Source organism: Lotus japonicus, chromosome 6, assembly GCF_012489685.1.
Source record: "Lotus japonicus ecotype B-129 chromosome 6, LjGifu_v1.2".
Taxonomy (NCBI): domain Eukaryota; kingdom Viridiplantae; phylum Streptophyta; class Magnoliopsida; order Fabales; family Fabaceae; genus Lotus; species Lotus japonicus.
Window position 1 is genome coordinate 29052382 of NC_080046.1, and position 24149 is coordinate 29076530.

The 24149-nt window shown below is 38.0% G+C and overlaps 1 protein-coding gene across 5 annotated transcripts; it reads right to left on the bottom strand.

Moving 5' to 3' along the window:
* Positions 1–236: 236 nt before the first annotated feature.
* Positions 237–23913, bottom strand: LOC130723182 (6-phosphofructo-2-kinase/fructose-2,6-bisphosphatase-like). Of its 5 annotated transcripts, none has more exons than XM_057574139.1 (23): positions 23451–23898; positions 23280–23343; positions 22218–22513; positions 21599–21745; positions 20933–21142; positions 20704–20799; positions 20365–20463; positions 20222–20251; positions 19139–19192; positions 7422–7475; positions 7264–7341; positions 7083–7174; positions 6952–7009; positions 6799–6873; positions 5013–5060; positions 3900–3997; positions 3376–3451; positions 2174–2236; positions 1946–2052; positions 1730–1798; positions 1573–1636; positions 1410–1475; positions 237–703 (listed from the first exon to the last, which is right to left on the bottom strand). In XM_057574139.1, exons 1-23 carry the CDS (start codon positions 23631–23633, stop codon positions 626–628), a joined length of 2205 nt encoding a protein of 734 aa, XP_057430122.1. In that variant the 5' UTR covers positions 23634–23898; the 3' UTR covers positions 237–625. The 5 variants fall into 5 exon arrangements, 4 of the variants coding, with proteins under 4 accessions (XP_057430122.1, XP_057430123.1, XP_057430124.1 ...); XM_057574140.1 differs by having other exon boundaries at positions 1961–2052; positions 23451–23897; XR_009014218.1 differs by lacking the exons at positions 237–703; positions 1410–1475 and having other exon boundaries at positions 1572–1636; positions 1905–2052; positions 23451–23907.
* Positions 23914–24149: the final 236 nt, after the last annotated feature.

Genomic DNA, 24149 nt, shown 5'->3' on the forward strand with positions numbered 1-24149 from the left:
ATTATAAATAGAAACATTGATGTGAAAAATAGTCAATCAAATATTAATAATTAAACATGTATTAAAAAAATTAAAATACTAATTTAATGTATATACAAAAATTTGAGTGAATTTAAGTCTTATAATTTAAAATATATAATTTTTTTCATATTTAAATAAGTAAAAAATTATTGTAGACTAATACACAATAATCAATGTCAAAAAAAAAATACACAATTATCACTATTAAGAATATATAATTGAAACAATTGTTAAAATATATTGACTAGAAAGATACAAAACATAATATTACACGAAATTTAAATTGTAAATAACAAAATGAGTCACCCGTGCAGGGCACGGGTAATTCCGCTAGTAATTACATAAAAAACTTATTCAATTCCAAACAGGAGATTTTGGAATTGTATTAGGCACTAAATAGATATAACATTTCTGAAAGAAACGTCATTTACACGTGAAATGAAATAATATTGAAGTTGAAGAGCATTACTTCCTTTCGTTATGGTAATATTTAACAATGTAGTCCATTTATGGGGATATTACATTTTGTTAATTAACTGAAATAGGAAGAATGGATCATTGGTCTATAAGCCACAATATTAAGAGAACTTTTCACTAATTCATTTCAGTCCATTAGTTTGTATCTTTTCTCTTGGACACCAGTAACTCCCATTTGTATCTCAATTATTGTATGAAGAGGCATCTGGAAATAACAAATCCCACGTTAGATTATCTTCTGCAATTCATCATTCACCAAAATAACTAGTGATGACCTCTCTATTTGACATGATGAACCCCACAAAAAATTTTAACAGCAAAAAGTTTGAGTATGGCAAAGTAAGGAATCTCCATTTCATTAATCTAACCAGAAACAACTATATAGCATGTTTTGATCAGTTCTTATTTACTCAGAATCAATTCTAGCAACCAAAAGCCACCCACCCAGAATAGATTCTGGCTTTAGAATCAATTGTAATAAGATTTCCAAACATGCACTATAACTCAATTCTGCCGCATCATGTTTGGAAATTCTTCATCAATTGATTTCAAAGCCTGAATTAATTCTGGGAGAAGCTTCTATGAGTATCTTATGAGTGAGAACTAATTTCGAGGAAAAATAAGCTAATCCAAACATTAGTGTGTTAAGATTTCCATTAGTAATAATGTTTGAAACTTGAAACGTAAAAGTATCAACATTAGTGTGTTAAGATTTCCATTAGCTTCTATGAGTATCACAATGGATTTAGAATAGTACTTATAGTTATAGGGGAATGTAACTGAATTTCAAAAACACTCAATCGGGCGAAAGCATCAACTCTATGTTTCATAACTACCCCCCATCTAGTAAGAAAAATTATGATAAAAGGCAACAAAGTTTAGCTAATATAAAATGTGAATCCAAAAGTTACCTCAATATGTGGAATTTCTTTCAAAGGCCTATCAGCAAAATAAGCATATAATGCCCTCAAAACTGCCTGCAATAAGAGAAGTATGGATGAACCTCAAGTATTAGAATCAGTCAATCACATACTCTTTACGAGCACAAATTCAGCTTAATGTGTAGTGTACAACCTGGTGAGATATCACAACAACCGGCGCTCGTTGTCGCTCAAGCTCAATAATTACAGGTTCCAACCTGTATTATATTAATAGAACTCAGGTTGTTTATATCAAAGAAGCTGACGTCAGGAGGAGCCAAATAATGTTCATTAAGATAAAATGTACCCACCTTTGAATGACATCCAAATACGACTCCCCACGAGGATATCGATATCTAAGCTTGTCCTTCTTGCGGGATCTGCAATAAGAAAAGAGGGAATAAAAATAACCATGGCATTGAAACAGCAGCATCATCTAAGTCGCAGAAAAAGTTCTGCATAGTTATGCTTTTATATCTGATATACCAGGTTGCATTCAACTTGCAAGTGAGAGAGAGAGAAATTACGAGTTTGCGACATACTCATACTCCTCGGGCATGTTTTTCTTGATTTCTTCGTACGTCATACCATCACACACACCAGAATTTATTTCATCAAGTGCTCGCCATTGTATCTAACAAACATAAAGACAGCAAGTGCAGGAACACCAGAATGTGTAAATTTTTCAACTCAGTACTTCTGGTGACATGAATAGCATGATTGCATGCAACCAAAAGCTTAAGGATGAGACTAACCTTGGGAAATCCAACAATTGGGCTTGCTGTCAGAATTGTTCGCTGCAGTGTACTAGTCCATATCTAGACCACCAGTTACAAATATCACAAACCATTCATCACTGAAATATTTGCATATATTTTACATATAAACTCGCTGATATGAGAAGTTGAGAACTGATTCAGCCTTAAAATTTCATAACTTAAAAGCCAATGTGAAAGTTCGCAAAAACCCTGTAGAAAATGTTAATTTACAATCCATGTGTCATTCTTGCCCAATGGGTTTAACATGCTTGGTAGAAACCTTCTCCTTCATGAAGCTACCTGAGGTTCAAACTCACAAGCCCCTTCCCTCTCCATTTTATAAAAATAAAACATCACCTCAATGACCACAAGCACATACTAGACATGCTTTAGAATTTAATAATTGATATTTGATTTAAATAAATGAAACTCAGTGCATTACTTCCAGGAAGGAAGAATATGGAACCTAAGATTGATCTTCTTTATAAATCTTCCCAAACCCATAGAGCTTTTCTGGACTGACATCCTAAGCAGCTCTTTACTTTCCAATGCATGGCACAATGATCATTATACTACCATAACTTCGTTAAAAAGGTGTATTATTATGTCTAGTTTCAGATTGTATATTTGTATTTATTATGTTCATCATATAGATATTGAGTCCATGTTGTATTCGAGGCTTGAGACAGTTTCAACTTTTCAGCGTATGCATTTTTTTTCTCAGTCAACAATCATTTCTTCAGGAGACGTTTGCCGTTAACAAGAACTTTCCCACATTAACCATACAACTAATGTCCTCCACTTTAACTTCAATGACTACTGTATAGTTCAGAAGTCCCCTTCCTCACCCTACTCCCAAAAGAAATACCAACTCCCACAACAACAAAAAGGATTTCTTCACTAAGTGAATTGGATAGATGGTTCAAACCATACCGCTTTATTATGTCAAAACCAGGTCTCAAGAGAATGCACATAGATCTACATCTTCCTTAATAGATTCACTTGGTTTTTCTTGGCCTTATACCCATAACTAAACCAGCAAAAGTTACTGAAAGAACAATGTCAATCGATGATTAACATAGAACTGACTTAAAAAATAACAGCTTTTAAGAACCAACTTCACTAGTTCATACAAGCATTAAGTTCTAAGGAAAAAGTGAAAGGTTGAATCTATAGTCTATACAACTGAAAAAGCTTACAGAAGCAGCTCGTTCTGATTTGAGACGCTTTCCAACAAAGTTGGCAAGCTTCTTTGAATAAAGTTCTCCAGCCTCACTGTCACGAAAAATTGGTGCTCGGTCAGCCAAATATCACAACATACCAGATAGCACATTTAAAGAAGAGTGCAAAGGAGAAATAATTCAAAGATAGAGGAGCTAAAACTATTTCACCATTTCACCCTGGCAAAAGAGCCCTTAAATTGAATTTTTGAATTGAGTATCTAATAACTCCTTCAGAAACAAATTGTGCCACAACACTAGAAGTAGATGGCTACAAGCTTTATGTCTACAAATGATATGAGAAAGAAAAAGAAGACAGGGAAGCTTAAAGGTCTCAATAATAAGACCTCATTTTCTGATAATTTTTTATTAATCCAAATAGCAAACAGAATTTTTTCATTTACATTCACATCTTTTCCTTTTCTAGATCACATATCCTCCTCAATTTTAACATTGCTGATTACAATGAATAGCAGCTGAGGATACTAAAAATAAGAATATACCTTAGTGCAGTATCTCCCCCAATTCTGCCTCTCACATTGTCCTGACTTTCTCCGTGCCGAGTAAGTAATATTGGACGCGGTGTAAGATGAGTATTTACCTGACGCACATAAGTTGAGGTTCATAGAAATGTATAAACATGACATTGAAGAAAATGTCTGGTTATTAATAAGAAACTTATCAGTCACATGAAGTCTATGCAAGTATGCATGGCTTTTTTTATATTAGTTTTATAAAATTACTAATATTTTAGCTACAATTAATCTTCTGTAAAAGATATTTTCATTTTCTAATCGTGACTCAAATATAAGATATTTTCATTTTGTAAAAGATATTTTCATTTCCTTGGGATATTGCCAGTATCCATGGTTTTTGTGTATTTCTGTTCCACTGAATTAGTGTTGATGTAAGACACTAATCCCTACTATTGCCTGGAAATCTCCCCAACAAAGATATAAATGGTTGAACCCAGAAATTATTTTACTCTTAAGTGGTCAAGAATCTTAACGTACCCTATTAAATTAATAAATTTAATATTTCATTATTCTGCATCATACCATCATCGGTGTTCCTATAAAACATTTAAGAATAAAAGCTTCAATCATAATTAATAGCTAGTTATCTTGGCCATTGTCTACAAGCACCTCTTCTTTCATTAGATTGAGTGGAGTAGGGAACCAGAATTTGGGTTCAGAGAACAGAAGTTTCCATCCGAGGGTTTATAAGGAAGGTTTCATCAAAATATTTTCTCGCTTCGATTACGGTTGTTCTTGCGTTTGACCAGCAAAGCTGAACCCTAGCCCCTTAGATTTGTAAAGTGTCCTCTTCCTAAAAGTTCTAAAAGGCATTTCTTTCCATTAGGAAGTTACGAAAACTCAATTATGCATTTTATTATGCTAGGCCAACCCAAATCTTTATATGATGCCATATATGAGTAAGCTGCAAGGAACTTGCATATCTTCAAAGGTTAAAAGATCAGAGTGATAGCTACATACATTCAACTAATTTTGTCAATTTTGTTCAGATAGTATATTAATTAACTTAATCAACTGTTCTCTTCTCTCTCCCCCTCTTTGTGTGTCTTGTGTGCGTCTGTCAATCTTCGAAAAGCTTACCAAGAAAAACACAATTCGTCCAGGAAGGTAGCCACTGATATTGTTCACCTAAAACACAGAAATTGCGAATGATTAAGAAATAAAAGGCACACATGAAAAAAAAGGTAGAGGAAAACTCAAGGAGACATGAACATGTACATACTCTGTTTAATCTAAAGCTAGGGTTCACAAAAATAAGGAGCCAATGAATTCTAAAGTTCTGAACTCAGTGCTCAACCACCCTATCAATGATCAAATATTTTCCACATCAAAATATTTTAGAACGCTGACTAATGACTCTCCCTAGCTTGTTTGTCTTCTACAGTTCTAGTTCTGATAGTGATACCAGTAAGTGACCTGTTTAATACCCTAATACTTTCATATGGTAGCAATATACATCTCTAAAACTAATTCTTCACAGAACAGACATGACTTATGAGCTTCCGACCAACCATGAGCTAAATAATTATGACAGACATAATGGGAAATCAAAGGTGCTATAGTAATTTAAAGTCAGATGCAAAACTAATCCATTTCAATATCCAAGATACAATAATTAAGATCCAGTTCGTTGTAGCAACATCAATTTGCATCTAGCTACTACTAGAATCAAATAAAAAACTAACTAACTAACTTGACCTAAGTCACTAACTTAACAAGATTGATTGACCAAATTATGTCCAGTCACATGAGCAACACCATGAAGGAGAGGAAAATAGCATGTTGAGTACACTCTACTCAAGGTAGTCAGAAGCGGGATTTAGCAATAAAGCGTGGAGGGTCCAAAAGCGTAAAGCACTAAAGCGCTAGCTAAAGTGTAGGCTTTAGCCGCTTTTGCCAGTTATATATATTATATATATTTGCACTTATAAATATTTATATGCATATAAATGGTATAATTGACAAAAAGTTTTAAGAATATCATGCATAAAACATAAAGTACCATAACTCATAATTGATAATTCATACATAAGTCATAAAATAAGCTTCCAAAACACCATAACATCAAGCAGTTCTGAATAACAAATTAACAAAACTCATTTGAATAACAAATTAACAAAACCCATTTCACAAATTAACAAAACTCATTTGAATAACAAATTAATAAAACCCATTTCACAAAACTCATTTGAACCAGTACCCATTTCAGAAAACTCCAGCAACAGAGGAAAAAGAACTGGAGGAAATTAACGACAGAGAGAGACAGAGTTGAAGACCTCAACAGAGACAGATTCGAACAACAAAACTTGCAAGAGACAGAGTCACCGGCAGCGGCTGCGCAGACGGGAAGAAGAAGCCGAGTCACGAGAGAGAGAGAGAGAGAGAGGCAAAATCGCGAGATTGTAGGCAGAGTCGAGATTGAAAATTAGGTTTTTAAAGTGAAACGGGTAAAACGGGTCAAAAACCAGGAAACTGTCAATTTTTGCAGAAGCGGCAGAAGCTTCAAAATCGCGCGTCTGCGCTTCAGCGACGCTGTAGCCGGAAAACTCCTTAGTCGCGCTTTAAAGTGCAGAACCACCTCAAGCGCGCTTTAGCGCGCTTCACCTTGACTCTACTACTAGATATTTAAAAAAATTCCGCCACCAACAATTATCAACACATCTTGTGCTAGTCACATAGAGGATTTCTTATTTGATATTATTTCATTCTATCATCACCTTTCAATTATCAAATTACAGCTACGATGCACAAAAAATATTTGTATGCAATATCAAATACTGGCTAACCAGATATTGCTCTATGTAAAGGAATTATGTTAAACACATAATAGAAGCAACACAAACAATGTAATTCAGGCTGAACTTACTTGTATTTGTCCACCATGTCCACTGACCTTATCAATCATTTTTATGTAAGATCCTTCTGCTACTGTCTCATAAATCTGGTAATATGAAATCAACATCATTTAAGGAAAAAACTTAGCTAGAAAAATCATGAAAAGTGCATTTCAAAGACTTTCCTTCTCATAATTGGCCAGACGGTTTTTGAAGTCTTGCAATCCAGCCTCAAAATCTGGCCTGCAAAGGAAAGTTAATTGCATATGTATCCATTTAGCCATCAAGATGTAACTGGTTTCAAATGAAACCTTACTCTTCTGCATAGTCAGGACTTTGTTGAATTTTAAGACGAATATTCCTCTCAATTATGTTTACATCATTGCAGATTGTTTCCAGGAAGATAATCTGCAATGAAAATTAAGATGGATCAAAAGAGTTCAAAATTATATATGTTATTTCATATCATGTATTTAACCATGCACATCTGTAACTACCTTGCATCTTCCTTTAGCCAATTTCATCAGCATGTTTCTTCGTTTCCTGTCAGTGTTTGTGGCATCAAAAATCCCAACCTAAATTGAAATTAAACCTTATACAAAATAACATAAAGAAGGCGTAAAAGTAACAAAAATACTGCCAGGAATGAACTCACCTGGCCACCTTCTTGCATCCACGATACCATATCTTCAAATGCCAGTGCTGCTACCTAGTGGCACGTGATAGATTAAAACTATGTGCACAGAAAAAGGTCAACGTGGGGTCAACATTACAAGAATCATTCATTATAAACCAAATCTTAAGAGTAGAATTATACTAAAGGGTAGCATAGTGATAGGTACACATGGTTTAGTTAGTTAAGTGAGGGAGTTATCATATCATTAGATAGTTAGTTAAGAGGGTTAGTAAGGCTTGTTGCCTATAAATAAGAAAGGGTTAGAGAACATTAGTCATCTTGTTATTCAGTTTAGGAATTGGGTTAGAGAGAGAAGTGGTTCTCTCTTAGGCTTGGAAGGGTGTTTGGGATCCCTTCCTCTTGTATCTCTCCCTAGTTTCCAATTGGGAATTAGGGTTTTCTATCAATAAAAATCAGGTTTCTATCACATAGTCTTATCTTAACAGGCTGAATCAAATATGAATTTTTCCTTTATATGTTTCATTCTACATTTGCTGGGTTGTATTACTTTCTACTTATTAGAAATTAGGAGGCCTATACTCAACCACAAAAGCTAGCTCAAGAGTTGAGGTTTGCACTACCCTTATAAAGGCTATCTATGCTCTATCTCTAGCCAATGTGGGACTTCTAACACTACTAAACACTCATTTAAATCAAATGGCAGCAGCAGCAATATATTGAAGAGTAACTATATTTTAACAAGGCACCGTATCCCAATATGAATATTCTGATTGGATTTCTCCCCTATTTTCAAGGGGTCAGCATGGTGTGAAGAGTGCCATTCTATAATTATATTATACGGTTCATTTTAGATTCTAATCTCAACCATTGTACATTTGTACGTAGGAAAAAGGGTTTAATCATATCAACTTGTTACAGTTAAACAATGGTTAGGCAGTTAAGAAGTTGTTAATAGTTTGTTGAGTTTGTTAGAGTCGGTTAAGAGTTTGTTAGTTGGTTAAGTGTGTTGAATAACAGCAGTGTATATAAGCTGAGAAAAGCTATTGTAATACTCATGATTGCAGATGAATAAACTTCTCTTTCTATTCTCTCTAATTCTCTCTGATTCTCTCTCTGTTCTTCCCTCTTTCTACCCTAATCCTAACATTGGTATCTAGAGCCTACGATTCTCGGAGCGCCATGGCTGACGCTACACGGTGGCAGAGTGCGATTCGTGAGGCGGAGGAAAGGATCGCAGCGACGATCGAACCCAGCATTGCAAGGCACATGCGTGAACTGCAAGAACGCATTGAACTGCAAATCAATGGCTTCCAGGAGGTGATGAGAGGCATTGGGTTGCAGGTAACAGATTTGTCACAGACGCGACGGACTCGTGGTGGAGGCGACGGCGAGCACCGCGTCGCTACTCGGTTGACGCGTTTGGATTTTCCAAAGTTCAATCGCGACGACGTTGATTCTTGGCTCGCGAAGTGTGAGCGTTTCTTTGCGTTGGATTCGACGCCGGAAGATGATCGAGTTGCGGTTGCTAGCATCGCACTCGATGAGAGCTCATTTCGATGGTTCCAGAGCTTGGAACAGAGCTCAGTGGGAAGGCTGGCTTGGGCGGATTTTGCTGCTGCAATCAAGATCCGATTCGGCTTGGAATTTGATTCTCCCATGGAAGAACTCAAGCGTTTGGCACAGACAGGAAGTTTGGATGATTATCAAGAAGCTTTCGACAATCTGATAGGACGCACGGAATTAACAGAAAATCAGAAATTGCAGTGCTATCTTGGAGGTCTCAATGCAGAACTCAGCAATGGCGTCAAGATGTTCGCTCCTCGAACATTGTTGGAGGCCACGAGAATGGCGAAGCTACAGGAGAAGAGTTTTGAACTGTTGCAGAAAAGAATGGGTCCTGCTTCCAGAAGCTATGGAAGTTGGTCAGAGAAGAAAAATCCAAGTGTTCTTGCTGAGAAGAAGGTGTTCCAACCTGACAAACGAACTCAACCTGACAATTCGCAGAAGAGTATTTTGGGAAAACCAAATTACACTTTCCAGAGGAAGCTTACTCCAAAGGAGATGGATGAGCATCGAGCCCAGAATCTCTGCTTCTTTTGCCATGAGAAGTATTCTCCTGGCCATGAGTGCTCCCAAAGAAAGAAATTACAAGTGTTTTTGATGGAGGTGGATCATATGGAGCCAGCCAATGAGGAACAAGAAGTGGTACAAGAGGACAGTGAAGTTGCACCAAGTGTTCCTACTGTTTCTCTCAATGCTTTACATGGTGATTCTTCAGAAGAACCTATGATGAGGATGACAGGGTGGATTGGAAAAAGGAGGATTTTTGTGCTTATGGATACTGGCAGTACACACAATTTCATTAACCAGAAATTGTGCCAAGCAGGCATAGTACAATTGAAGCCTCTACAACCTATCCAAATCACAGTAGCAGATGGTGGATTGATACAAGGTGCAGGATGGTGTGAGGATGTCCACTGGAAGATGCAAGGTTATAATTTTTCTGCCAATACTATTGCTATACCTCTTACTAGTTGTGATTTAATTCTGGGTATGCAATGGCTGAAACAGTGGGGTAAAATATCTTGGGATTTTGGTAACTTGGTTATGGAATTTACAATGGGAGATATTCCAGTAAAATTGCATGCTTTTGAGGAAAAGATTCCTAGGGTAGTTTCTACTGCTAAATTGAATCATATGATGATAGAAGATAAACTCTGTTGTATGTTGCATTTGATTCCTTGTTGTGAGGGCTTAGTCTGTTGTAATCTCACTGCTGCTGAGAGTTCTCAGGGTGATGTAACACAACAACAAACTTTGTTGTTGCAAGAATTTCAAGATGTGTTTGCAGAACCTAAAACTTTGCCTCCCTTTAGGGGAATTCATGACCATAAGATCATCTTGAAAGAAGGGTCTAACCCTGTCTCTCTTAGACCTTATCGATATCCACCAGCCCAAAAAGATGTGATAGACAATATGGTGAAGGAATTATTAGATTCAGGGGTAATTCAACCTAGCTCATCTCCTTTTGCTTCTCCAGTTGTTTTGGTTAAGAAAAAAGATGGGAGTTGGAGAATGTGTGTGGATTATAGAAGGTTGAATGAGATGACCATTAAAGCTAAATTTCCAATTCCATTGGTGGAGGATTTACTTGATGAGTTAGGAGGTGCAACAGTTTTTTCTAAACTGGACCTGAGAGCTGGGTATCACCAACTAAGAATGAGGCCAGAAGATGTTGAAAAGACAGCTTTCCAAACTCATTCAGGGCAATTTGAATATGTGGTTATGCCTTTTGGCTTAACCAATTCCCCTTCAACCTTTCAAGGTGCCATGAATTCCATCTTTTCTGCTCAACTCAGGAAAAGTGTATTGATTTTCTTTGATGATATTCTTGTCTATAGCTCATCTGTGGAAGAACATATTCAACATCTTAGGGAGGTCTTCACTATTCTGAGAGCTCATTCTTTCTTTGTTAAGAAAAGCAAATGTGCTTTCTTCACTCCCAGAATTGAGTATTTGGGACATTTTATTACTGCCAATGGTGTTTCAACTGATCCAGCCAAGGTACAAGCAGTTCAGGATTGGCCTGAACCTTCCACAGTGAAGCAGTTAAGGGGATTTCTTGGCCTCACTGGCTACTACAGGAGGTTTGTCAAGGGTTACAGTATTCTGGCATCTCCCCTTACTGACCTACTTAAAAAGGATAGTTTCTTATGGACTGAGGCTGCTCATAAGGCATTTCTCCAGCTGAAACATGCTATGACTGAAGCTCCTGTTTTGACTATTCCTGATCTGTCCAAACCATTTATGGTTGAAACAGATGCTTCTAGCACAGGCATAGGGGCTGTATTACTTCAGAATGCACACCCTGTTGCATTTATCAGCAAGGTTCTCTCCCCTCGGAATAGACTCCTTTCAGTTTATGATAGGGAGTTGTTAGCATTGGTGCATGCTGTTACCAAATGGCACCAATACTTGTCAATTCAGCCCTTCACTATACTCACTGACCAGCAAAGCTTAAAGTTCTTATTAGAGCAGAGGCTGTCCACTCCAGCACAATATAGATGGGTTACCAAGCTTATGGGTCTCTCCTATGTCATTCAGTACAAAAAGGGTGTTGAAATTCTAACTGAATTGTAAACTGAATTGTATTTCTGAAAAGTTGAGTTACAATGAATAGCATTTAGCTATTTATAGAATCAGAGAAGCTTGCGTAGCAAGCTGTTACTAAGAGAGAGAGAGAGAGAGAATCAGTTACACATTCTGTTACACCTAATAACTAATTCTGTTACAGATTGACATGTCAGCAATGCCATGTCAGCATGTGACTACATATATCCTAATACACCCCCTCAAACTGAAGGTGGGTGAGAAACTAGTTTCTCAGTCACATTAAGTTTGCTTCTAAGGTCTTCAAAACGAGTAGGAGAAAGTGCTTTGGTGAAGAGGTCAGCAAGCTGATCAATGGAAGGAACATGATGAACAAACAAAGACTTATTCAGCACCTTCTCTCTAACAAAGAAAATGTCAAGTTCCATATGTTTGGTGCGGGTATGCAATACTGGATTATGAGTTAATGCAACAGCTCCCATATTATCACAGAAAATTCTGGGAACTGTGAAGGGAACATGCAGCTCTTGTAACAATGATTGAATCCATAGCAACTCAGCTGAGGTATTAGCAAGACTCCTATATTCTGCTTCAGTACTAGACCTGGCTACCAAAGTTTGCTTCTTAGAGGTCCAAGAGACAAGATTAAGACCAAAGAAAACACATGACCCTGAGGTGGATCTCCTGTCATCAGGATCAGATCCCCAATCAGCATCACAGTATGCCACTAGAGCTACTGGAGAATGCAGAGAACAAGGCTTGATATGCAAGCCATGATGAATTGTACCCTTTAGATACCTCAATATCCTCTTAACTGCCTTCCAATGTTCCTCCAAGGGCTGACTGAGAAATTGACACACTTTGTTGACTGAAAAGCTTATTTCAGGTCTGGTAAGAGTGGCATATTGCAAGGCCCCAACTATGGACCTATAGAGTGTAGGATCTGCAAAATAATCTGCTCCATGCTTGCTTAGTTTGGCACCACTGACCATAGGTGTAGAGATGCCTTTAGCTTCAGCCATGTCTGCTCTTTCAAGAAGATCACCAATGTATTTGGTCTAAGTAAGTAGGAGAGACCTATCTTGCAAGTGATGGACTTGAACACCAAGAAAATAGTCTAACTGACCCAATTGTTTTAAAGCAAATTCAGAATTAAGCTTTTGAACAATCTCTTGAATAAAGGGCAGAAAATTCCCTGTGATAATGATGTCATCTACATAGACCAAAATATAGATGATACTTGACTTATGATGGAAAGTAAAGAGGGAAGGATCACAACAGCTTGCCCTGAACCCAAATTTGATTAGAGCTGTCTTCAACCTATCAAACCAAGCTCTTGGAGCCTGTTTGAGCTCATATAAAGCTTTGTTCAGCTTGCAAACTAGGGTCTTGTCTGAACTTTGAAAACCAGCAGGCTGCTGCATATATACTTCTTCTTGGAGGGCACCATGAAGAAAGGCATTATTCACATCAAGCTGGTGAATATGCCACTGTTTAGACACAGCCAAGGTAAGAATCAAACGAATTGTAATAGGTTTAACTACAGGAGAAAAAGTTTCTGCATAGTCAAAACCTTTCACTTGATGGTATCCCTTAGCCACAAGTCTGGCTTTATACCTATTAACTGAGCCATCAGCATTTTCCTTTATTCTAAACACCCACTTGCACCCTATAGGATGTCTTCCCTTGGGAAGAGGCACCAAAGTCCAAGTATTGTTGGTCATGAGAGCTTCATATTCAGACTTCATAGCTGCCAACCACTTAGGGTCTTTAAGAGCATGCTTAGTGGTTTTAGGTTCTTCCTGTGCTAGAAGCAAAGTGGGAAAAAGCCTTGGCATAACAATGCCAGACTTTGCCCTGGTTTGCATGGGATGCACATTAACCACTGGTGGAGGCTGAGAAGACTCAGTGGCAGGGACTGAATTGGAAGGTGCAGATGCAGTGGTTGCTGAACCAGAACCAGGAACTGGAGCTGCTGGAGTGGCAGAACTGTTGACTTCAGAAGCTGGACTCTGCTGTGGAGACTGAAGTGGTGCAGGAGATACTTGAGATGTGCTGCCAGTAGACTGGGAAGATTGGTGACTAAGAACTGGTTGCTGCACATGAGGCACAGAAGTAACAACAGGAATAATAGAGGAAATATGTGCATTATTGGAATCAGGACAAGGAGGAGAAAATAAAGTGGTGTATGGAAACTTGAACTCATTAAATTTAACATCTTTAGAGATGTAAATTCTACCATCAGCTGCTAGGCACTTATAACCTTGATGAGAGGAGGAATAGCCAAGAAACACACACTCCTTAGACCTAAAGGACAATTTAGAGGAATTGTAAGGCCTAAGATGAGGATAGCATGCACTTCCAAACACTCTAAGGATAGAATAATCAGCAGGAGTGTTGAAAAGCTTATGGTAAGGACTGATGTTATCCAAAACAGGAGTAGGTAGTCTATTGATTAAGAAGGTAGCAGTAAGAAAAGCATGGTCCCAGTAGGAAGTAGGCATGTTAGCACAAGCTAGAAGAGACAATCCAGTTTCTACAATATGGCGATGCTTCCTCTCAACACTACCATTTTGATGGTGTGTATGAGGACAAGTAAGCCTATGATTAATGCCTAGTTTCTGAAAATATGGGACTAAGGGTTTGAATTCAGTGCCACCATCTGTTTGAACAGATTTGATTTTTAAACTAAACTTCAATTCAGCCATAGCTTGGAATTGAAGAAAAACAGAACTGGTATCAGACTTCCTCTTAATTGGATAAATCCATGTAAACCTTGAATAAGCATCAACACAAGTGAGAAAGTAAAGATAGCCAGTAGAAGACTCAATGGAGGCAGGACCCCATAAATCAGCAAAAATTAATTCTAAAGGTGCAGTATATATAGTAGTAGAGGAAGATGAAGGCAATCTATGAGACTTTGCAACACAACAAGATTGACAAATGTTATATTTTGATTTATGAGGAACTGGTATCTTACAAGTGGATAGTGCTAATTGCAGAGCCTCATGATGAGGATGCCCTAATCTAGAATGCCACAAGTCATAAGCTGTGGGACAAGGTACATTATTTGAAACTGAAACAGAAGAAGTAACTGCAGAAGATGCAGGCTTGGACACTGAGAAGGCAGATGGGGCAGAAACTGGAGGAGAACCCTTGTTGAATGTTGAAGAGTGCATGCCATCAAAGGAATATAAGCCATCTGGACCAAGAGAGCCTCGGAGAAGAGTCCTAAAAGTATCCTGAGATTTAACAGTGCAATGAAAAGGGTGAAACTCAAAGAAAACACCATTATCCTTTGCAAATTTGCTAACACTAACCAGGTTTTTAGTAATATTAGGAACTAACAATAGGTTTTTAAGTTGAAGAGTAGTGTGTGTGTGAAAGGGAGAAGAAAAGGAAGCTGAACCAATGGATGTGATAGGCAAACCTTGACCATTTCCCATGTACACTTGATCATTCCCAGTCACTGACACACAATCGGAAACTGCAGAAGCATCATGAGTAACATGATGAGTTGCACCTGAATCTGGAAACCAATTTCCTAGAGTGGAAGGTGCAGAAGTTAGCATAGCTTGTGGTGCACGAGGCTGTGGTGGTGGAGCTCGAGGATGGAAGCCAAAACCAAAGGTGGATGATGCTGGAGAAGCATATCCATAGCCAGGGGCAAACATTGCACCAGATGCAAGGGGAAAACCAGATCCACCAGCAAAAGGCATGCCAAACTGTGCAGGTGCACCAAAAGGTTGAAATCCACGAAAAGGTGAGTATCCAAACTGAGGCATCATGCCATACGATGAGCCAAAACCATAAGGAGAAGGCATAGGTGTGTTGGAAGACACGTTTGGCTGAGCATTCTGTGCAGGGGAAGCAGAGTTGCCTCGATGATAGCAGATGCTAGCATCATGACCATACTTATGGCAGATCTGACACTGAACTGAAGATCGATCACCACCGCGTCCACGGTTGTTGTAACCACCACGTCCACCGCGTCCACGGTTGTTGTAGCCTCCGCGATCGCGATTGTCACCGGAGCGAGAACGATCATCATCGCGATCTTCATATGCACGATCCTCTGAATCAGTGCGAGAGGCGTAATGAACCTCAGATGCGACTGATGAAGGCGGAGGAGGCGGCGCTGGCGATGGCGCAGGAAGTGGCGCAGACGGTGGCGCTTGCGGTGGCGCTGACGGAGGCGCAACTGCCTGAGCAAGGAAAGCAGACGGAGAAGTCGCAGGAGTCTGACGCGAACGCATACGCTCCAAACGTGCTTCGTGTGCGATGACCATAGCTTCAGCTTGCGAGATCGAGCACGGAAACTCGCGACTACTCACAATAGTCATGAGATGACTATACTCCTCAGGAAGGCCATCGAAAATCGCTTCAAGATGCTCACGATACGTAACCGGATCTCCAATCGAGATCAAAGCGTTCACAATGGATTTGATACGCTTCAGATAATCGGAAGAACTCTTCGATCCTTTGGTGATGGATCGCAACTCAGATCTGAGTTGTGTGGACTGAGCAAGCGAGTGTGCGTGGAAGAAATCAAGCACTGCTTCCCAAACCTGCCATGACTGAGTACAATTCACAACAGTAGGAAGAACAGTAGGTGAAAGAGACGATAGAAGCCAAGTGAACAACGCTGAATCCTGTTGTTCCCAGGCTTGATACGCAGGATTTTCAACCACATTCTCACGATCCTCATCAGTGAGAAAACGAAGAGGAATCTGCGGTGCTGTGAGAAAACTCTGCAAGCGATGAGTTCTCACAATTCCTTCTACGTGTTGCTTCCATGAGAGGAAGTTCGTATCATCAAGCTTCAAGGTGAGCTTGTGAACCAGAGAAGAAGCACTCAACGATGGTTCAGCCACTGGCACAGGAGCTTCTGGAGCTTCACCAGCCATGGTGAAGAAGAAGAGAAACCAGAGAAAAAAGATCAAGGATCGTTCCCTGCTCTTGATACCATGTTGAAATTCTAACTGAATTGTAAACTGAATTGTATTTCTGAAAAGTTGAGTTACAATGAATAGCATTTAGCTATTTATAGAATCAGAGAAGCTTGCGTAGCAAGCTGTTACTAAGAGAGAGAGAGAGAGAGAATCAGTTACACAGTAACTGATTCTGTTACACCTAATAACTAATTCTGTTACAGATTGACATGTCAGCAATGCCATGTCAGCATGTGACTACATATATCCTAATAAAGGGAAAAGAGAATGTGGTGGCTGATGCATTGTCCAGAGCCACTCATGGTGAATTGCTGCAACTTTCAGTTTCTTCTATTTCTACTGAATTGTGGGACTGCATCCTTAAGGCTTATGCTTCTGATGCAACACTTCAGCAGCTCAAGGGTCAAGTCTTAGCTGATCCTCTTTCTCATCCTCATTACAAGGTGGTGGATGCTTTGTTATTCAGGAAGCATAGATTGGTTGTCCCCGCAGATCTCCATGTGAGGGAGCTAATTTTACAGTGGTTACATTCTTCACATCAAGGAGGGCATTCTGGTATTAAAGCTTCTACCCTCAGAATCAAGTCTCTTTTCCATTGGAAAGGGTTGAGCAAAGATGTGTCTCTCTTTATCCAAAAATGTGAGACTTGCTTGAGATGCAAGTATGAAACTGTGGCTAAACCTGGCTTGTTACAGCCCTTGCCTATTCCCGGTGGCATATGGCAAAGTATTGCCATGGACTTCATTGACAAACTGCCATTATCCCATGGAAAGGAGACTATTTGGGTCATCGTGGATAGGCTGAGTAAATATGCTCATTTTATTCCTTTATCTCACCCTTATACAGCTCCAAAACTTGCTGATATTTTTCTGAAGGAGATCTATAGACTACATGGTGCTCCTGCTAACATTGTTAGTGATAGGGACCCTATTTTTACAAGTACCTTCTGGTCTACCTTCTTGCAGCAACTTGGCATTTCTCAGAGCTTGTCCACAGCCTACCATCCACAATCCGATGGTCAAAGTGAGGTTTTAAATAGGTGTCTGGAGCACTACCTTAGGTCCATGACCTGGCAGAGGCCAAAGGAATGGGTTAATTGGTTACCTTTGGCTGAATGGTGGTATAACACAAGTTATCACACTGCTATCCAAGCAACTCCTTTTGAAGTGGTGTATGGTCAGCCTCCTTCTTTACATTTGCCTTACTTTCCCCAAAGCACTAATGTGGAGGCCATTGACAGAAGTTTCCTGGCTAGAGAGGAGATGCTCAAGAAATTGCAGGGCAATTTGGTTAGGGCTCAGGCCAGGATGAAAAGAATGACAGATAGGAATAGGACTGACAGGGAATTCCAGGAAGGTGATTGGGTTTTTCTGAAGCTGCAACCATATAGACAAGCTTCTACTCAGTATAGAGCTTCTGAGAAACTTTCCCCTAGGTTCTTTGGGCCATATCAGGTGTTGCATAAGGTGGGCAAGGTGGCCTATACCCTGGCTCCACCTCCTACTTCCAAGATTCATCCTACTTTTCATGTGTCCCTACTGAAGCCTTGTCCTAATCCTCAGCTACCATTGCAGCCTCTTCCCGAGGACTGGGGTAATATGGATCAACCAAGGGCACCTTTCAGAATTCTTAAGAGAAGAATGGTGCAAAAGAAACACAGAGCAGTCACTGAGGTTCTGGTTCATTGGCATGGTGAATTACCGGAGGAAGCTACATGGGAGGTCCTCTATAACCTGCAGAAGCAATATCCACTGTTTGACACTTCTGTAGATATTACTCCTGTTGATTTGTCAGTTCTTCCTTGAGGTCAAGGAAGTTGTTGTGGGGAGGGATATGTTACAGTTAAACAATGGTTAGGCAGTTAAGAAGTTGTTAATAGTTTGTTGAGTTTGTTAGAGTCGGTTAAGAGTTTGTTAGTTGGTTAAGTGTGTTGAATAACAGCAGTGTATATAAGCTGAGAAAAGCTATTGTAATACTCATGATTGCAGATGAATAAACTTCTCTTTCTATTCTCTCTAATTCTCTCTGATTCTCTCTCTGTTCTTCCCTCTTTCTACCCTAATCCTAACACAACTCATGTCTCTCACTGTCTACTTTTCCGTCCATTTTTGCGTGCATGCATCTGCTGCCTTTAGGAATCGCTTAGAATCTTCAAAATCGAATAATATGAATAGCTTTATTCAAGAAACAGTTCTGTTACTGTTTATGATTCAGAATCCAAACATTTGGTAGGGTTTTCTCGAAACAGTAAATGGTAAAATAATTTTTGTTAAATGCACATGTTTTAAGAAAGAATACAATCCAATGGAATGAAATGAAATTAAAAGAAGAGAAATGCGCAACATACCCTTCAAGACACTTTATGATTGGTTAATTTTTTATAAAGTCAACATGTTTTAAACAAAGTGGTCAAATTATGAGGCAAGCATGTTGATATTTAGAAAAATAGATTGATCATAAAGAATGTGTTAAAGAGTGAGTTCAAAAGAGTGTGTTGCTGACATTCATTTTAAAAAAATTTATAGAAGCAACACAGTCAGAATTCTGAATAAGAATAAACAATTATGACCTTCGATGCAAGCTATAGATTTTACGAAGTCAAAGACTCAGTTAATCTACTCAAATTAAATAATAATAACAAATAATACTAATAATAATGACGACCAAAACTACCTCATTGCGTGCCTCTATGCCTTCAGGATTGTCAGCTCGAAAGAAATCAGCAGACTGCAGAGAGAACACATAAAGATTACCTAAGAAAACATGATATGCCAACAAGATGATTTCAAGGAGGAAAAAAACCAGCCTTTCACAATGGAATCAAGATATTGAAACATTCATGACCCTCCGAAGTACAAGACATTATACTATATCATTGATGATGTTAGTTATAAAATTCATTTTGAGGGTCTTGCTGCAGTAAAAGAGCTTCTTGATCTTTTAAGAGTTCAATAAATCACGTTCAATCTTATTTATATACTTCCGTATGCAAATGTTTCAACTTCAGAACAATGAATTTATAAGCTTCCGTATGCAAATACTTCATTTGAAGGGTTGTGTTGGATTTATAATTGCAGAAGCTTTTTTGCAGCTTAGTAACTTAAGTTTTCAAGTCAAGTGACTCATTGAAAACTGAGTCCTTGTGTGAAACCCTTTTTAGCATGGAAGATGGATATGGATGAACTGCTTGGTTACTAATTACTATTTCAAGCCAATGTCTATTTTCTGCCAAGATCGGTCATACAGATGTTCAAAAAAATTCATATAAGATTGCAAAAACTAGTGAATGCCTTACAACTTAACAGAATTGTAGCCCAAGGCTCTGGCATCATGATAATAATTTCAATCATTTTTCTAAGGGATATAAGAGACAATAAACCATTTTTCTATTCCTCTGAGAGTCCATCCCCATATATCACGCATTGAACTTTATAATTTAAAAAAGTAAATAAATAGTAAAGTAAAAATATTAGATAAAGAATTCTCAGAACGCTTTGGAATTACTTTTACATGTCACGCCCTCTACACTAACATGAACCACAATGACTCTTATGACAATCTGTATATCGTACAACATCCAATAAGGGATATAACTACTGCAAAAAAAAAAGGAAATTGCACTGCATATATACAGACAACAGTGTTCTGCAATCATGAGAACTTTTATTCTATTAAATAGTATCCAATGTAGTTAATGCAGATATACATTATGTGAGAAGGCAAAAACTATTTCACAAATTCATATAATAAGTTTACCTGATTAGCTCCATGCTTAAGGCGACGATACTGCAACATCCAAAAGTGAGTATGTTAATCTTCACATTTGACATATTTCCAGTTTTCCACTACGTGCAAGTATATCAATTATAAAGAAGAATAGCATTAAGAATGTGAACAACCTTCCCAACATTGAAGTGTTTCGTATCATGACCTAACCAACGAAGATATCTTGTAAGTTTAGCTGCAGTAAAAGTTTTGCCTCGAGCTGGCAGACCTACCTACAGAAAAGAAACTAGTTAAAAATTAGAATAGTTTATTTTCATAAATTTAAATGTTATAAACAGAAATATGACATTTTTCCAGGTATTTCCAAGTTCCAGCTTTCAATGTATATTCTTGAAGTTCTCATCTCATCATCTAATTTACAACTCAAAGCACAAATTAATTGGAAGTGTATGATAAGAATTACTAAAACGATGTATACTAATGAGTAATTACTCATAATGCTAGAACAGTACCAGGACAATCGCCAAATGTCTATCTTCCTTTAGCCCCAGCATCTGATCAGCAACAGCTGCAGCTGCAACAGCTCCAGCAGCAGCTGGCATTGAACTCTATCAATAAAAAGACAAGGAGAATAAAGCAATTATTTGTGAACTAGCTCATTTTAACAGAATAATAGGCAGTTCACATGTAATAAATTTAGATAATAATGTAAAACAAGAAATGGAAATCATATGTACAAACCTTGGTATCACTGCCCAAATTAAGATCATTGGAAAACACATTTGAATAAGAAGATTTTACAAGTCTAGGAGACCCAACACCTCTATCGACAAAAAGTCCTCTCTGACTATCTTGCTTTTGCAAAGGCGAAAATGTTCCCACTGACTTGGATTCAACCATTCCAGAACTTTGAAACACCTTAGATGGATCTGGCACAATAACTTCCATCTCCTGGTAGGAACATCAACACAACCTATTAGATGTAATACATTAGATATCGCAGTATCAAGAGTCAATAACTCAATATAACCCATTAGCCTACTTTCTCACATGGTTCTTCTAAGCCTCAACTAAGTGACATTTGGCTCAATACACTGTTAATTGTTACAGTAAAAGATATACATAGTTATAAAATGTGGAGAGAGAGAGAGAGAGAGAATGAAATTAGCACATTATAGAATCATGCATTTGCTTGTTAGTCACAAATAAAGAGAAACAAAAGACATTTCATTTCATGTAAATACAGTTACAGATTCATTACAAAAAAAAAAGTTTCGCGCAAGAGAGCGCTGAATTAGCACATTATAATATCAAGCATCTGTCTGTTAGCTAAAGATAAGGAGTACAGATGATGTGTCCATCTAGAAAGTCTAATCATAATTTAAAATGTAAATTTGAATGTTGAACCTTAACGTTGGTGGAATATGAACTGCTGCCAGACCGACTAATTAGTGACCTTGGATTCTCTGTCATATTAGCTGCATATACATGGGCTGAATTTGCAGAGGTTGAGGGAGCAGGGACAACATAATGCTCAAGATCAAGTTCCAAACCCTGAACATTGAAAATAGCCATTTCACATAACATCCCTTTCAGATTAGAAAAATACTACAAAACAAAGTAATACACTATAGCTCCAAAGCGAGTAGACAGTAAACTCAGTTGGGATTAAAGAAAACTCAAGAATACATTACCTACAGAACAAGCAAATGAGGAATTAACAGGACTATCACAATGACCAATGTTTTTACACTAAAAGTTGTGAAATATTGACGGAAAAATGCAGTGGTTCTTAGTACAGCATATCTTGCAGGTACACACAATCACAAGACTTGAAACTACAGTAACAATTTGTCCACGATGCATAATGAAGGTGGAAAGGATTGTATTTTAACCCAGAAGCATGCTATGAATTTTGAAACAGAAAAAGTATCATCCTTAAAGGAGAAGCGAAATTTTAAATATCATTCACCATATCCTGCAAGATGTAAGGAAATATAAAGGAGACTGGTAGCTTTGGCTTTACCTCGCCACCTGGCTGAGGTGCTGAATTTATGCTGACATCAGGCACCCAACGAACAGCTGAAGGACGGAAGTTCTCTTGATAAGCCCTCCAACTAGCTGCGAGGTCAAAGGGAGAAACCCTGTCTGCTTTAACAAACACTTGAAATTCAAGAACCTCGCCATTATCAAGCTTAAACAATGCAACCTTGGCATCCTCCTGCAACGCTCCCCCGATGAGTATGCGGTTTGGACCCTCCTCAATAAAACAAGGCGTATTGCTGTACTTAGGCTTCAACAGGAATTTGAAATCCAAAGTTTCTGAAAATCCAAGAAACCAGGGTTCAAAAAATGAAACACCCTTTCAATTATGACTCAACAACTTTTATACTCCCTCCATTTCTAATCTTTTGTTGTTTTAACTTTTGGCCTAAATTCCAAAACTTTTGTTGTTTTACAAATCCAATGCATTTTTCCTCAATTTATTCCATATATACCCTCATTTAATACTATACCTCTCACCTACCACCTCTTATTTTCACCAATCAAAATCATAACAAATTTCTTAACCAATAACTATTATTCTCTCTCTTCACTATAAGAGAACATTAAATAGGTGTGTTTATGTCAACAAATATATCAATGATTGCACTCTTAAACAATGTGCATAACCTTAAACAACAAAAGATGAGGAACGGAGGGAGTAACTAAACTTGATTCATTTCATAAAACTGCCTAGTCAACTTCACTGTGAAGGCAACAAAGCTATTGCTCATACTAACACTTCCACAAATACCATTTTCCTTCCCCATCTTAATCTCAGAAAAAGAAGCAATGAAGCAATAGACAAATTAAAAGTTACAATAGACTAATTAAAAATCACACTTCCACTATCCACTATCCAAAATAACACTTCCACTATCCACTGTTTTACTGAGCATACTTTTGTAAGGCCATTAAGAGAGGGAAAAAGCAATGAAGCAATAGACAAATTAAAAATTACAACTTGTGAATTTAAAAAACAAAGAAACCGACACAAAAGTCAAAGCAGAGATAGAAAACAAAGCAACTGAGGAAAAACCACTACCATGATTAGGAGGAACAACAAAGCTCAGCTCCCACATTGACACAGATTCCCTTTCCATGGAAAGCTATTAAAAATAGCAAAAACCCAAGAAATTAAAGAAGAAAAATGAAAAATAGGATTGACCCAGAAAAAGATGAAGCAAGTGGAGAAATGGGTAGGGATCAAAATTACAGCTTTTGAAGAATCCCAAGAGCCCACAAGAGGAACAGAGCCATAAACGTGAGGAACAAGCTCCCCAGTAAGCTTACGATTCTCCATCTTGAGGGAGACGTAGAGTTGTCCACCTGCTTGGTCCACTGTCTCCTTGCTTCCTTCTGAATCACCATCAGCTTCCTTCGAAGCACCGGATCCCATTCTCTCTGTGATGCAGAGTTCTTCTTCTGGTGTGTGAGAACTGAGAATTGTGTGTGTGTGTGTGTGGATATAAGGATAACGAATGGAGTTGTTGGTGTTGGGCGTTTTCTGGTGCGAATCTGTTTGGATTTATCGATAAACAATTCGGCAATGGATTTTGCTCCTCTTGCTTGCGAGGCTTAGTAGAGTTTTTTGTATTTCGAAATTTAGAAATTTAGATAAATAAATAGCCCCAATTTCTTCTTATCTATACATGGCATTACAAAAGACTTGAGGTCAAACTTGTAGGGAAAGTCTTCCCATTTTTAGGTATAATGAGCAAATAAATGTTTATAAAGAGCACAACAATGCCAAATTGAAGTTCTAATATGGTCCAAGAGTTTACTTGAGATCCCTTTATTGGAGTTACATGTATATGAATGTCTATTTCTACATATTCGATGTCTATATGTTTAATATCGAGCGTGAGGAGATTCGAGAAGTCATATATTAACTAAAGATATGGTCAAATAAATG

Coding starts and splice junctions, on each gene's coding strand:
- LOC130723182 (XM_057574139.1), bottom strand. CDS start 23,633: ATGGGATCCGGTGCTTCGAAGGAAGCTGATGGTGATTCAGAAGGAAGC. Junction 7,476..19,138: donor GCATAGAGGCACGCAATGAG/GTAGTTTTGGTC, acceptor ACGTGCCACTAG/GTAGCAGCACTGGCATTTGA. Junction 7,342..7,421: donor GGATGCAAGAAGGTGGCCAG/GTGAGTTCATTC, acceptor ATTTCAATTTAG/GTTGGGATTTTTGATGCCAC.